Raw genomic sequence first — 16,166 nt, 5'->3', positions numbered from 1 at the left:
TCGAGACTCATCAGACCAGGCAACATTTTTCCAGTCTTCAACAGTCCAATTTTGGTGAGCTCGTGCAAATTGTAGCCTCTTTTTCCTATTTGTAGTGGAGATGAGTGGTACCCGGTGGGGTCTTCTGCTGTTGTAGCACACGTTTCTTTCCCATTCTGACATTCAGTTTGGAGTTCAGGAGATTGTCTTGACCAGGACCACAACCCTACATGCATTGAAGCAACTGCAATGTGATTGGTTGACTAGATAATTGCATTAATGAGAAATAGAACAGGTGTTCCTATTAATTCTTTAGGTGAGTGTATATGTGTTGAGTGACAATTACAGTTCTCATTATACTCCTTAGCTCCGTGTTTCAGGTACCTGACTATGAAATTACTTCAGCCATTGACAGCACCCATAGGTCCTAGGCAAGAAATATTGGAGATACTAAATGCAAGAGAGAATCTATCAACCAATGGTGGTCATGTGATGTTTGTGACCTAAGCATTAAAGAGGACTTGTCACTTCTCCTGACATGTCTGTTTTAGTACTTGCATTTACCTTGTAATAATTCTGGAACATCTATTCTAGCTACTTAATTTCAGGTTGCTGACTATGAAATTACTTTAGCTAGAAATACACAGCCCACTGACAGCACCCATAGGTCCTGGACAAGAAATATCAGATACTGAACACAAGAAAGAATTTATTGTCTCTTCTTCTGACATGTCTATTATTTCAACTATAAATTTATGAATACATGGCCAACTTGGTTTTACCATTACCCTTGTCAAAGAGGTATGTATTGGCACAGTATACTACTGCGTGCTAGCACCAACTGGGGAGTGACAGAAAGTGTAGGGACACCCCCCAACTGGTAACATCCAGTTGTCAAGTTATCCATAAACTTTTAGTGGAAATATTAGAGGAACAAAACAATATAGGGTTGTCAGATAAGATGTTCCAGAAGTGTCATTTCTTGATGAATACATTTATCTACTAAACAGACATGTCAGGAGAGATAGGTGCAAGGTTCTCTTTTGCTGAGTTGATTGCACCCCGCTTCTGACAACCAGAATTAACTGGGGTGTTGGTATGGGGCACAGTCCTTGTAGTAAAAAGACAGTACCTTTGGTAGTTTTTTCTATTCTAATGTCTACCTAATATCACATGGTTAATTACGACATATATTGTTTAATTATTGTTTTTTTTCTTATGTTACCCCTTACCCAGTGCTTAGATGTGAAATACAGCATAATATTGCATTAGTACACAAAGAATGATGTTCTACTTTGTGCAAAGAATGCCCTTTATTTGCAGATTTACTTAGATAGAACATTGTGTAAAATGGCAGAAAATATACTGTACATATGCTTAGCATGAAAGTCACTACTTGGTATCACTTAACATTAAGGAAAGGCTCTGAATGAAAAGACTCCCATTTTCATTAGTATTTTCTTTTTATTGTAAATAATAGCCTTTGGAATGTCTGAAGTAAGTTCCGTATCTCAGGCACAAATATATATGTGTCTTATATGTACAAGAAAATAAATATCTTCTCTACTTCTGGGACGTTTTAAAATACTGCTCCAGGATTTTCCTTAGTATTCGCTGGAAAATAAAAAGAAGACAATATTAGCAGTCAGCAGATAATTGACATAAAACAATCAAACGCCTATATAAGGTGCAGCACTTTCCTAGGCCCTAAAGGATCCAATTTGACTATTTGGTGATCTGAGTAATCAACCATCTCATGTGTATGGAGGTATTCCAAAGTTCCCCAGTGACAAATGTCAGGGGGAAAGGAGGGTCTGTTGAATTTCAACAAGCCTATCCTACAGATTTGCTGTAACTAGAGGTACTTGGCAGCAGCTTTCTCCTCTCTCCACATTCAGAAAACAAGCACGTTTGGTTTAAGTGTGTGTGCATGTGTATGAGCTGTATAAAGTATACAGTGGTGCTTGAATGTTTGTGAACCTTTCAGAGTTTTCTATACTTATGCATTTGACCTAAAACAACATTAGATTTTCACACAAGCCTTAAAAGTAGATAAAGATAACCATATCAAACAAATAAGTAAACAATATTAGAACTTTGTTCATTTATTTATTGAGTAAAATGATCTAATATCACATGTCTGTGAGTGGCAAAAGTATGTGAACCTTTAGGATTAGCAGACAATTTAAAGGTGAAATTAGAGTCAGGTGTTTCCAATTAATTATATAACAATCAGATGTGAGTGGGCGACCTGTTTTATTTAAAGAACAGAGGTCTATCAAAGTTTGATCTTCAAAACACATTACTGTGGAAGTGTATCATGACATGAACAAAGGAGATTTCTGAGGACCTTAGAAGAAAAGTTGTTGATGTTGTCAGGCTGAAAAAGGTAACAAAACCTTCTCTAAAGAGTTTGCTCCCGCCTCCCCTTGTCCAGTCCATAGTCAGACTAATTGTGTACAAATACAGAAAATTTAACACCATTATCACCCTCTCCAGGAGCTGTCGGCCAGCAAAGATCATGCCCAAAAAAAGGCTTGTAATAGGTCACAAAGGAAACCAAAGTAACCTCTAAGCAACTAAGGGCTTTCTCACATTACCTAGTGTTCGTGAGTCCACCATCAGAAGGACACTGACCAACAATGGTACAGTATGCATGGCAGAATTGCAGGGAGAAAGCCACTGCTCTCCAAAAAGAACATTGTTGTCTGTCTGCAGTTTGTTAAAGATCATCTGGACAAGCCAGAAGGCAACAATGTTTTTGACGGATGAGACCAAAATACAACCTTTTGGTTCAAAGTGTTATGTTTGGAGAATGGAAAACACTACATTCCAGGTTAAAAACCTCATCCTATCTGTGGAAGACGGTGGTGTTAATATCATGGTTTGGGCCTACTTTGCTGCATCTGGGCCAGGATGGCACCTGTCCGTGAGCTGAATCTCAAGAAAACAAGGGTCATGCAGCAACACAAACGACCCAAAGCACACAAGCCATTAGACCAAAGGGTTAAAGAATACATTTAAAGTTTTAAATTGACCAAATCAAAGTCCTGGCCTTAATAGAAATGTTGTGAAGGACCTGAAGCAAGCAGTTCATGGGTGGAAACCCACCAAAATAGCAGTGTTCCTCCAAGCTGTTGTGCAGGACTCATCAACAATTAATGTTTAGCTGCAGTTGTTGCTGCACAAAGTGGTTACACCAGACACTGAAAGCAAAGGTTCACACACTTTGGGCACTCACAGACATGTGATATTGGATTATTTCCTCGATAATTTTTTTTTGCTAAGGCTAATATTGGTTATCTGTATATGTTCTTAGGACTTTTGTGAAAATCTGGTGTCATTTTAGGTCAAAGTTATGCAGACATATAGAAAATTCTGAAGGGTTCACAAACCTTCAAGCACTACTTTTGTGTCTGAAAAATACAATAAAATATCATGTAATTAAAAATTTCAAGCAATATAAGTTGTTACTTAACCTATAAAGAGTCCAATTGTGGAATAATGTAAAATGCCATTCAAGAGCAGAGTTCTCCTGTAAGCTGCCTATTTTTTACATTAAAATACTTTTATATTGATAGCCTATCCTTTGGATAGGTTATGCTAGCTTGTGTTTTAAATGAGAAAACTCATATTATGTCCTATATACCTGTGCTCCCTGAAGTTGAATGGGTGACAGCTCTCTGCGTTGCTCTTGTAAGATGGCTTTCATGCTGTCCATAGTGCGTGGAGGGAAGATAGCCGATTCCTCCAAATCTTGTTCACTCAGTCTGTATGTGTCCTGAAGACTCTTTTTACCCATAAAGTGTCCTAATGAAAGAAATGATGAGACAGTTAGTGTTATAGACTGTATTCCCCATGCATAACCTGAAAATTATACAGGCACTTTAGCGGCTGTCTGGTTTGAAAACCCAATTTTCAAATACCCTACTAGGGAATTAGGCATTAATCAAGGGGTTCCGCTTTCCGGTCTTTCAGCTATTAGCTAGAGTGGAGATCAGCTACAAGAAGATGGTCTCATTCTGGAGGATTTGAAATGTTTGTGAATTACATGGACCATCTAATCCTTTTCGATAATTATTGTGTAATGCATAATCTATGTTTTGGTGGTGCTGCAGGAGCTAGTTTCACCCAGATGTGGAGTTCAGAATATTAGTTTAGTTTAACTGACCAGAGCCATTCAGTGTAGCTTGTGTGAGATTTTACCAACAACAGCAGGAGAGGATTGACAAAAAAGCTTATCAACGAGGCGCTAGGTCAGGGATCAGCAACCTTCGGCACTCGAGCTACTGTGAAACTACAACTCCCAGCATGCACACCTTTTCAGCTGTTCTTGTAACTCCCATAGAACTGAAAGGAGGATTCTGGGAATTGTAGTTTCAGAACAGCTGGAGTGCCGAAGGTTGCTGATCCCTGTGCTAGGTGGACAGAGATTGAGTTCAGCTCATGAATACACTTGGACTCATGAGCTCTCTCACCATCTAGCTGGACTCATAAATTGCTCATTTTAATATCAAGCAGGTACATTTTTAGAAACGATTATATAGCCATTCTGATATGGAGTTTTGAAGTAAGTGAACCAGCTTTACCAGGTCTGATTAATAATGTATGCAGTTTGTATTGTGAAATCTGATGACGGATCCTTTTTAAACCACAATTTCTTCATTAAAATTTCTTCTCATAACAATCCATCAATCTGATATATATGGGGTCCACAGGAAGATTTGAGAATTGGGCATGGCATAAGCCATATACAGTATAAGGCCTAATGTACATGGTACTGAATTTTTGTCCGCTAATCACAGATCCACAAAACACGACTACTGGTGCTTGCATCCCACATTTTCCCTTCAGCAGGTCCTGCAGAATGTTTCAAATGCCTATTCTTGTCCAAAAAACAGACAAGAATATATGTTCTATTTTTTATTTATTTTTTGCGGGGCCATGGAACAGACACACATCTTTTGCAGCCCCATTGAAATGATTGGGTCTGCATCCAATGCGCAAAAAATGCAGATCAGATGTGGACCAAAACTACAGTTAGGTGCATGAGGCTTAACTGGTAGATAAAGTTACTTTTGTTTCCAGAATCCTTATAAGGCATTTATACACATTCATAGTGTTGCAGCATTCTCCCTTCAAAAAAAAAGTCCATAGATATGAGATGTGTCAGACCGGAAATAGCTGATTTGGACATTTGGACCCTGTTGTCATCCATCTATTAGTTACATTCTTGCATTCAAACAACCAATAAATGGAGGACAATGTACTAATATCATGATGCATTTAATTGGGTGTCATAGAAAGGGTGTTTTTCCTTTCCTTTTCCCTGGTGTATTAGGTAATCTTTGACTAAGCATGGACATAAATGTTTTTAGGGGGATCAGCGTTGGACAACAGATTGATTGTCCATATTTTGGCTGGTTGAAGTATCATGTCTACAAATTAGGCATTAGATGTGCTCAGGGTAATGGTTTCTCTTTGTTTTTGTGGATAATATATTTTCATATTGTTTGTGTTGATGTGGAACCACTGTGCCAACCAACAAATTTAACTTTGGGCTAAACCTAAGGGCATTATCCTAGCAGTTTCCAGGTATTCACCCTTTAATCCCTATACAGGGATTTTTGCTTCACTGCAGGTAATGCACCAGGCTGCTAAACCCCTGAAGTAGTCTCTGTGTCTATGGTCATGCAGACACCGATGTGTAGCACCTAAGGGACAGGCAAAATCATAGTCAGTAACAGGCCTGGTCAGGGCAGGCAGAGTACTTGTGAATCTGTGAAACAGGTCAATGGTCAGGGTAGACAGAAGAGGGTCAATATGATATCAGGCAAAGGTCAGGCAGCAGAGAATTAAAATCAGGAATGAGTCAGGGATCAGTACACGGCACTCAAATGGAACAGCACCTTATGCAGGGACTAGCAAGCTAGAAACACATATTGCCCAGGCACCTTCCCCCTGGAAAGGTGTCTTCAGTACCCCTAGGTAACCAGCCATAGGCTGGTATGAAGTAGGGTATGCTTGCGCACACCTGGAGAGTACACACTTGGGCTATTGGAAAGGAAGGACAGGCTAAGCCAGCAAGCAAGTCAAAGAGTACTTAGAGACAGGAGGCAGGTGACTGGGACAGGTGAGTAAACATCAGCACCTGACCCACTCTTATTTGGTCTTGACATATGCTTGAATTTCTTCAGCATGGCAGGAGCATCAATATTCTTAAGAATAATATTCTTATAGAATAAAGTTTTTCACCTGATTATCTTCATATCCAAAATATTCTTAACTTCAAATCATCAGTACAAACAGAAGTAGGAACAGAACCTCTGGAATAGCGATTAAACACCACAGACTTGAGGAGGGAGGCATGAGGAATGAATTTGGTATACGTAAAGATGCTGGAGAGTGTAACTTATAAGAGACCGGATTCAACTGTTTCAGCACCTCAAAGTGACCAATTAACCAAGGTGCCACATTGTACAAGGGTATCTTGAGTCTGATGTTTTTTTGTGAAAAGCCAGACGTTATCTCCAGGAGAAAATTGAGGTTGCAATCCACAGACTTCTTCTGCGAGCAAAAATCTAAAGTAGTGCAGTACTGGTTTCATCTGAGATCTGGGAAAAATTATTGACGGTGGAATCAGCTGTCGTTACTCCAGAGGTGACAGTCACAGGAACAGGGATCCTTAATTGATGACCATACACTATAAAGGACTCTAACCAGAAGATTTGCTGGAATTGTTGTTATAAGAAAATTCTGCCCAAATAAGTAAAGTAGCCCAGTAATCATGATGTGCAGAATTGAGGTGTCACAGGCAGCTAACCAGTATCTGATTGATGTGCTCCAGTTGACCACTGGATTGCAGATGGTAGGCAGAGGAAAAGTCTAGTTTGACATCCAACAGCTTGCCAATGGTACTCCAAAATTTTGAGGTAAACTGGACCCCTCAATCAGACACAATGTGCAAGGGTAACCCATGTCACCTGGAAAAGTGTTTCATGAGCAGCTTGGAAATTTGACTGGCAGATGGGAGACCAGGCAGTGGTAGAAAATGAGCCATTTTGGAGAATCAATCAGCTATAACCCAGATTACACTGCATTTAGAGGAGGAAGGCAGATTGGTGATAAAATCCATGGCGATATGATGCTAGGGAACATTGGGCACAGGCAAGAGGTGCAGAAGACCATCTGGGACAAATTAAATAGGCAACAAATATCTTAGGAAATTGTGGGCGACCAGTAATATTGAGTGATCAGATTTACTGTATTGCGAAGGCCAGAATCACTAACAACGAATCACTGATGTCCCCAAATCAGGATCGGTTTTCTCTTGACCACAGGGACAAACAATTTGCAAGGTGTAAAACTGGACAAGGGCAACAAAAATAATATGGGCAGGGGGTCAATTATGTGCTGGGAAACCATGTGTGCATGTCTCCAATGTACAGACAGGTTAGATGAGAAAATCACAATGTCATCCAGGTAAGCTAGTACACAAAAAGTCATTAAAAAATTCTTGAAAAACTGCAGGAGCATTACTGAGACCAAAGGGCATGACAATATATTCATAGTGGCCATCTCAGGTATTAAAGGTGGTCTTCCACTCATCAGCCTCATGGATTCTGATGAGATTGTACGTTTCTCTGGGATCCAACTTAGTAAAGACTCTGGCTCAACAGAGGCTGTCAAAGAACTCTGGAATTATGGGCAAAAGGTACTGCACTTGTTCTTCACTATAATCTTATTTAAGCCACAGTAATCAATACATGGTTGTAGTGACCCATCTTTTTTCTTGCCAAAGAAGAACCAGGTGCCTGCCAGTGAAGAAAAATTCAGAATTAAGCCCATCCCCAGATTTTATTTAATATAATCTGACATGGCTTGTGTTTCATGCAGAGATAATAGGTAGACACGGCTACATGGAAGTTGTTCCTGGTACCAGGTTAATCGGGTAATTATAGGGATGATGAGGTGGCAGAGTTTGAGGTTCCTCTTTATTGAAAACAGAGTAACTGACATAGGCAGTAGGAAGATTCTGAAGATTCTGAGGAACTGGCATTGCTCAGGCAGGTAGAACTTCCAGACAAGTAGAAGCTAGACAGAGCAAGTTACACGCAGAACCATAATGCAAAATCTGGCCCAAGTTCCAGTCAAGAATGGGACTGTGCAAGCGCAGCTATGACAGTCCCAGTATGAGTGGACTGTAGATACAGGCAGGACATAGAATGGGATCTTCTCTGTGTGCAGAATTCCAACTTGAAGATCCATGGACCCAGTAACTTACTGTATAGAATTTAGGACGCCTTCTCATTGACAGGCAGCACCGCCAGGCGCCATGGACTTCTCTAGGTGCATGTTGGGTATGTAGTATCGGGTCACCAAGGCCTGATGGAGAAAGTTTCTGGCTGAGCGAGAGTCCAGAAAGGCCTGCACGGTAAACCGAATGTCACCACAGGGTAGAGACATAGGAAGTGTTAATGTTGGAGAGAGCATGTCCTGACCCAGGGTCATTTTTCCAACCGACCCAAGGCTCCAGAGTTTCCTGCCTTGAGAGGGCAGGTGCGCACATAGAGTTCTTTGGCTTCACAATACTCAGTCCTTACTGAGTCTATGCAGACACTCCTCCTCAGACAATTGAACCTTGTCTAGTTGCATTGGTTTAGGATTTGAGTATGCATTGGCATTTGAAACTTAGGTGCCAACCTAGGAACTCTCTTCTCACATTTAGAAGAGAGGCATTTTGGATGCAAAGACTCATTTGAGTAGCCAGAGTAATCAAGTTATCCAGGGTAGATGGTACATCACAACCGGCTAGTTCATCCTTTATTTGGCATGAACGACCCTCCCAGAAAACTGCCAAAGGAGCCTCATTGTTCCATGATAGCACAGAAGCCAGGATGCAGAATTGTATGGCATACTGCGTGAATGTGAGGTTGCATTGGTGGAGGGGCACAAGAGATAATTATGCAGAAGAGGTACAGCCAGGGACCTTGAAGACCTTGCAGAGGGTAGACAAAAGTTATTGTAGATTACTGGTCAGAGGGTCGCTGAGTAGCCCAAGTGAGAGCTTCACCAGACAGGAGAGAGACTAGAAATGCTATCTTGGATCAGTTAGTGGGAAACTGGTGAGCCAGTAAGTCAAAGTGGATTGTGCCTTGGTTCAGAAATTCACAACATATTTTGGGATCCCCCTCATTTCATGGAGGAAGTGGAAGATGCGGGCTAAAGACTTCTGCTGGCAGTCACAATAAATGGTCTGCTCTTTACATACTTCAGGCAGGTCCATCTTGGGAGAGCCAGTGGGTTCCATGATCTGAGAAAACTGTGACAAGCAGTGTGGAGCCACTGTTCCAACCAACCATTTTGACTTTGGGCTAAACCTGAGGGCATTATCCTGGCAGTTCACTAGTATTCACCGTTTAACCCCTATACAGGGATCTAGACTTTGCTGCAGGGACTGCACCAGACCACTACCTCTTGGAGTAGTCTCTGTGTGGTTGGCTGTTTAACACAGGCAAGATTATAGTCAGTAACAGGCTGAGGTCAGGACAGTTACAGTATGTGGAAATCCATGAAACATGCCAAAGGTCAGGGTAGGTATCGAAGGGTCATTACAGAATCAGGAATGGGTCAGGTCAGTCAGCTGAGAATAAAAGTCAGGAATTACTCAGGGATTTGTATACAGGCATCGAAGCAGAACAGCAGGCTTCACGCAGGGACTAGCAAGTTAAAAACACTTATTGCTTTAACAAGTAATGGAAACCAGCGGCTCAACCTATAGACCGGATGGAAATGGGTGCTCACCTCTCGGTCCACCCAGACCGTACAGTAGATAAAAATTAAAAGTAGAAAGTAGAGGGGCACTCCTTAAATGGGAACAGAGAGCGGTAGTAAGGATAAAAATTTGTCCAAATTAAAATTTAATGTAAATCACACGCATCACAATAAAAACATACATCAATTAATAAAATAAAATAAAAAGTGGGGTCCTGGTTGGACCTATTGTAGTAAGAAAGTTCAGGGGTTCATGGGGCACTGTCCACAGTAAGAATCAGTCCCAGCAAATCCACATACACCTAGATACAGTTTAAAAGGTGTGTGGTTCAATTGAGGTAAGGTTACCACACAGTGTCCAGCTTCTGGCTTCCAGAGCAGGGGAATCGATGGTAAGTCGATGATAAGATCAAGTCCTGGAGGAAATAGCAGTAAGCGCTTCTTACCGTAAGCTTTCAGTAGTCTCGCTACAGTCGAGTGGAGTATTAGCCAAGCACAGCTGAACGCGGCGTCCCACGTGGTACAGAGTCGAAGCGTGACGTCTCACGTGACTCACCAGCTGGAGCTGTAGTAGCGTATCTCTTTATGCTTACAAACACCACCTCAATGCGAGACTGGTTCTGCGAATCACCCTGACCGGCGTTGTCACTACTCGGTCACTTGTGGTATTGGGGGAAAAAAGACTCATTGTCCCAACCTGCCCAAACGCGTTTCAGGGTATACACCCCTTCCTCAGTGGTGGAGACAGTGAGCTCTAGACAGCTTTTTATATCCTCCCAGGAAGTTCGTCACAGGTGATATTGCCCTAATTGAGACCTCAGGAGAATCCGATGTGGGAATCAGTGATAATCCATACAAAACATCAGATCCTACAATATTCACAGCATCGATGTAGTGGACATATTAAAATACAGTTATAAAATCAGCATACAAAGACGCGTATATCAACCCCTGCATCTTTCAATAGACCTTCATGTGTCCAATCACACACACCCATCTATATGAGGATCTATATAGGAATCTGATATCATGGAAAGATCCCCACATTTACTAACTGAGAATATTTAATTATACATACAATAACCTATAAGTTATTGAAACTTAAAAAATAACAATGCCAATGTGATCACAATATCAATTACAATGAAAACGCATAAAAAACGCACATGCGGTCAGGTGCGTTATCCGTGCGTTATTGATGCGTTTTTTCCAAAAAATGATACAGATAATGAAATCTACCAATAAAAGGTTAAAATAGCCTACTAGAAAGTGAATGGCATTAAATAAAACTTTAGAAAGAGTATGTATTCAAGGGGAGGCAAACATATCCATAGAATTCATATGAAGATCCATATCTCACTTATTGCTTTAAGTACCCCCAGGTAACTCCTGGCTGGAGTGAACTAAGGTGAGCACGAGGGTCCTTTAAGAGCCAGGGAGAACAAGCGTGCCCTAGAAGAAAGTAAGGAGAGGCTGAGCAGAAAAGTGGGCTGAAGCCTACTTGGAAGGACGGAGCCAACCTGACAACCGAGCCTGCTGTGAAGAGGGGGAGACCGGGAAGCAGGTCTGCCCACTGGTAGGCTGGGGACCAGAACAGGTGAGCAGAACATCAACAGCCACGAGCCGCCACTGCAATGATTTATAGGTTAGAAAGGTTGTCTGACTTATTTGAGAATCTCCTGATGCTACTAAATGGCATATTATAAATAATCAGCATATATTAACCTTTTTCTCCCCAACCATTTCCAACTGAAGATCCTTCTTGCTTAGTTTGTATGCAAACTCCAGCAGTGACACAGCAGTACATGTACAGTGGCATGCAAACATTTGGGCATCCCTGGTCAAAATTACTGTTACTGTGAACAGTTATAACAATGGATTAAATGAAATTCCAGAAATTCTGGAAACAAACATAACACCAACTGTAAAAAAGCTAAAGTTAAAAGGAGAATGGCTTATACAAATGAATATAGATATTAAACATACCTCAACATCCACAACAGACTACCTCAAAAGGTTTAAGCTGAAGGTTTTGCCATGGTCCTCACAGTTACCTGATATGAACATCATTAAAAATCTGTGGATAGACCTCAAAAGAGCAGTGCATGCAATACAGCCCAGGAATCTCATAGAACTGGAAGACTTAAAGAATTGAAAGACTCTTGGTTGGCTACAAAAAACGTTTAAAAGCTGTGATACTTTCCAAAGGGGATGTTACTAGGTACTCTTCATGCAGGGTGCCCAAACTTTTGCTTCAGGTGATTTTTCTTTTTTATTATTTCGAAAATGTAGATGAAGATGAAAATAAAAAAAATGTGTCATCTTTAACTTTATGCCGTTTGGAGATCATTTTATCTTGAACTTGCTGAACTGTTCATAGTAACAGTAATTTTGAACAGGCGTGCTCAGACTTTTGCATGTCACTGTATATGGCACATGACCACGGGAGCCAACCACTAGCCTCAGCAGTATAAGGCAAAAACACTGGAGATCTAGTGCTGGCAACTGCAGGGGTAGGGGTGAATAGTTGAGTATAGAAGATTATTTATTTTATGGCATTTAGTAGCATTAGGTAAGTATTTAATTAACTCGGACAAACCCTTTAACGTAGACGGGTCTCCAATCCAGCTTGATAAACATGAGTGGAAACTGTAGGGCCTCTTTCACACGAGCGTGACGGATTAGGTCTGGATGTGTTCAGGGTGCGTTCAGTGAAACTCGCACCATGTTGCAAGCAAGTTCAGTCAGTTTTGTCCCGGATTGCGTTCAGTTGTTCAGTTTTTTCCACTCGGGTGCAATGCGTTTTGATGCGTTTTCACGTGAGTGATAAAAATTTGAAGGTTTACAAACAACATCTCCTAGCAACCATCAGTGAAAAAAGCTGAATTCTATGGGGCCAGGGCTGCGAGAAAAACGTGGAATATAGAACATGCTGCGATTTTCACACAACGCACAAGTGATGCGTGAAAACAATGCTCATGTACACAGACCCATTGAAATTAATGGGCCAGTGCGGGTGTGTTGTTCAGTTTTTATTGCGCGAGTGCAATGCGTTTTGCACGTGCGTGATAAAAAAGTTTGGGTTTGGGTTAGGTGTTCTGTAGATTTTATTATTTTCCCTTATAACATGGTTATAAGGAAAAATAATAGCATTCTTAATACAGAATGCATAGTACAATAGCGCTGGAGGGGTTAAAAAAAAATATATTACACGTGGTGGGCGCGATTACATCAAAGGTCTTTTTGCAAGACCTGAAAGAAGAAGAAAGAAGACGATTACGGCTGCGCGATCAAGTGGATAAGGTGAGTTAATTTTTTATTTTTTTTTCAACCCATCAATCGACATTTTAGTAAGCATTCTGTATTCAGAATGCGATTATTTTCCCTTATAACCATGTTATAAGGGAAAATAATACAGTGGTTCCGGGGTTGCTTATCCCTATCATCTCCTAGCAACCATGTGTGAAAATCGTACCGCATCCGTGAAAAACGCAGAATATAGAACATGCTGCGATTTTCACACAACGCACAAGTGATGAGTGAAAATCACCGGTCATCTGCACAGCCCCATTGAAGTGAATGGGTCCAGATTCAGTGCGGGTGCAATGCGTTCACCTCACGCATTGCACCCGCACGGACAACTCGCCCGTGTTAAAGGGGCCTAAAACTAAAATGTAAATGCTTGAAAGGCTTCTGTCATCAGGAATATTGCTATTAAACTAGCTGACTTCAGACATGTGGTAATGTCAGCTGAAGCTACCAGTCTGTCCTTTCTTTTTATGTGCCTCTGTTTTTGTGGAAAATTAACTTTTATTTTATGCAAATGAGCCTCTAGGAGCAATGCGGGTGTTGCCCCTACTGCTAGAGGTTCTGTTCTCTCTCCTGTGACCACAACCAGCCAGTGTTCACATCATCCTGCCTGGCCCTGTCAATCAACTCGAGCAGGACATGGCCAGAGGAGGGAGAACAGAGCCTCTAGGACAGTGATGGCTAATCTCCAACACTCCAGCTGTGGTGAAACTACGACTCCCAGCATGCTCCATTAATTTTTATGGAGTTCTGTGAATAGCCAAGCAAGTGTGCATCTTGGGAATTGTAGTTTTACCATAGTTGGAGTGCCGGATGTTAGCCATCACAGCCCTAGTTGTAGGAGTAACACCCCCATTGCTCCTAGAGGCTCATTTGCAAAAATGAAGGCACATAAAGAGAAGGGACAAAGACACTGTTAGCTTCAGCTGACATTAGCACATGTCTAAAGTCAGCCAGTTTAATAACCATATTTCTGATGACAGAAGCCCTTCTAAGTATTAGGCTAGCCATATACATCATTGATGTATTATATATTATTTACATGAAAGTCAATTCAGTCAAACACTTTGATTTTAATGCAGTCTCTGTACAGCATTCAAATGTATTGGTTCCGTGGAGCCAAACTTTGTTTCACCCAAAGTCACGCAAGACTCAGGTGAATTAATTCTGTATTGATTTTTGCATCTTTAAGAACATTTAATTTAGGAATCCGAAGTCGGGTTTTGTACCGGCTGGTACCTCGGTATCAAATCCGACTTTGAATTCCTAATTTTAAATGTTTTTAAAGATGCACAAATGAATACTGAATTAATTCACCAAAGTCTTGCTTGACTTCGGGTGAAACGACGTTTGCCCACATGTAGGCAATTTTAATGCTGTACGGAGACAGGTCTCTGACAGCATTAAAATCCAAAGCGCGATTCGCTCAAACCTATTAATGAGCGGCATTGACATGGCTTTTTTTCTCGTCAAGTTCATGCTTTTCCTCATTTCTGTTGTAAAAGATGGGTAGACAAGACATAGCAGTCAGCCACATGGGTGCAGATGCTAATTCACTGTTTCTCATAAATATCTGCATGTCTTCTAGCTAATGTGATTTTCTGGCAGGACCTGGCAGGAATTAAAACACACCTACACTACAGGATAGATTCTAATGGGGTACAACGCTCCCCCCTGTGTCTTTTATCTACTGACGCCGAAAAGGCGTTTGACAGGGTGGGTTGGCCTTGGTTATTTGCAGTACTTAGCCATGTGGATATCGAAGGTCCTCTGTTATCATGAATAAGCTCTCTCTACTCCTTCCCCTCAGCGTCCACGAAAGTGAATGGAGTGCTCTCGCCTCCCTTTGAAATTAGGAATGGCACCCGTCAAGGTTGCCCTTTATCACCCTTAATTTTCATCCTGACTTTAGAGCCCCTTCTGAGATCGATAAGGAAAAACCCTGACATCTCGGGTCTGGTGGTGGGGAATCAGGAGTTTAAGATAGCAGCTTATGCTGATGATTTGTTGTTTATGATTACAAACCCCAGGATCACCCTCCCCAACCTTATAACGGAATTTCAGAAGTTCCATAACTTGTCTAATTTGAAAATTAACTTACAAAAATCAGAGGCCCTTAATGTTTCCATTCCAAATTCCCTTGAGGCAGATCTGGCGGGCTCCTTACCTTTCAGGTGGACGAAAGATGCCATCAAGTACCTGGGCACGATGATCCCCAAGGATCTGAAGGAAGTGTTCTCTAGGAATTATATTCCCCTACTGAGTCGGATTAGGGTGGACCTAAAGAGATGGTCCAAAGGCCTGTATACCTGGTTTGGTAGGTGCGCTATATTCAAAATGAATATCCTCCCACGCCTGTTATACTTGTTCCAAACCCTTCCTATCCAGTTACCAGCTAGTTTTTTCAATTCTGCTCACCGGGACCTCTTCAAATTTATTTGGGCGGGAAGGCGTCCAAGGATGTCTAGATCCTTGCTGCATGTCCCGAAGGAAAGGGGGGGTTTGGGGATACCGGACTTAAGGAAATATTATGCTGCCTCCATGTTTCAACGTGTGTTAGACTGGTGCCGACATGTCCCTTTTAAACAATGGATCTCTATTGAGCAACTCTCTTCCCGTACCCCGTTGGCTTTACTACCGTGGGTGGACAGGAAGACCCCGACTGAAATTTCCTCACACCCTATAATAGGCCCTACTCTACTCCAATTTGGTAAACACCGAAGCATTCCTGCGATATCGCCTACGCCATCCCCATTGTTCCCAATTTTGGGACACCCGGACTTTCCGGCAAGTATTTCGGGAGGCCCTTTTGTGCAGTGGAGACGGAGTGGGAGGTGTCGGGCGCCTTTCTTTAGGAAAACGGGACGATGGCTTACTCACGCCGAACTGCTGGAGCAGTCCGAGCCATGTTCTTTCGGCCCTTGGAGAGCTATGCAACTGCATCATTTCCTTTCCTCTATTCCCTCTTCTCCGGATTTTGATAGAGCCCTCACTCCCTTTGAAAAAATATGCATAGGTTCAGGTGTCTATCGCCACTCTCTCGCTGAGGTATACAAGACACTGGTACTGCCTGACAATGATTTCTGCCCTTCTTACGTACACAA

General features: G+C 41.7%; 1 protein-coding gene across 1 annotated transcript in view; it reads right to left on the bottom strand.

The window, feature by feature from the left end:
• Nucleotides 1-1,296: 1,296 nt before the first annotated feature.
• LOC122929722 (bombesin-like) overlaps nt 1,297-16,166 on the bottom strand; it is a 49,182-nt gene continuing 34,312 nt past the window's right edge. The window contains exons 2-3 of the mRNA XM_044283387.1: nt 3,629-3,789; nt 1,297-1,593 (exon numbers count right to left, since the gene is read on the bottom strand). Coding sequence (XP_044139322.1) covers nt 1,543-1,593; nt 3,629-3,789 — 212 coding nt within the window. The 3' untranslated portion in view covers nt 1,297-1,542. The remainder of the gene's footprint in view (nt 1,594-3,628; nt 3,790-16,166) is intronic.

This window comes from Bufo gargarizans, chromosome 2 (genome assembly GCF_014858855.1).
Source record: "Bufo gargarizans isolate SCDJY-AF-19 chromosome 2, ASM1485885v1, whole genome shotgun sequence".
NCBI classification, from domain to species: Eukaryota; Metazoa; Chordata; class Amphibia; order Anura; family Bufonidae; genus Bufo; species Bufo gargarizans.
The sequence above is the reverse complement of the archived record's forward strand: the minus strand, read 5'-3'. Positions and strand labels throughout refer to the sequence as shown.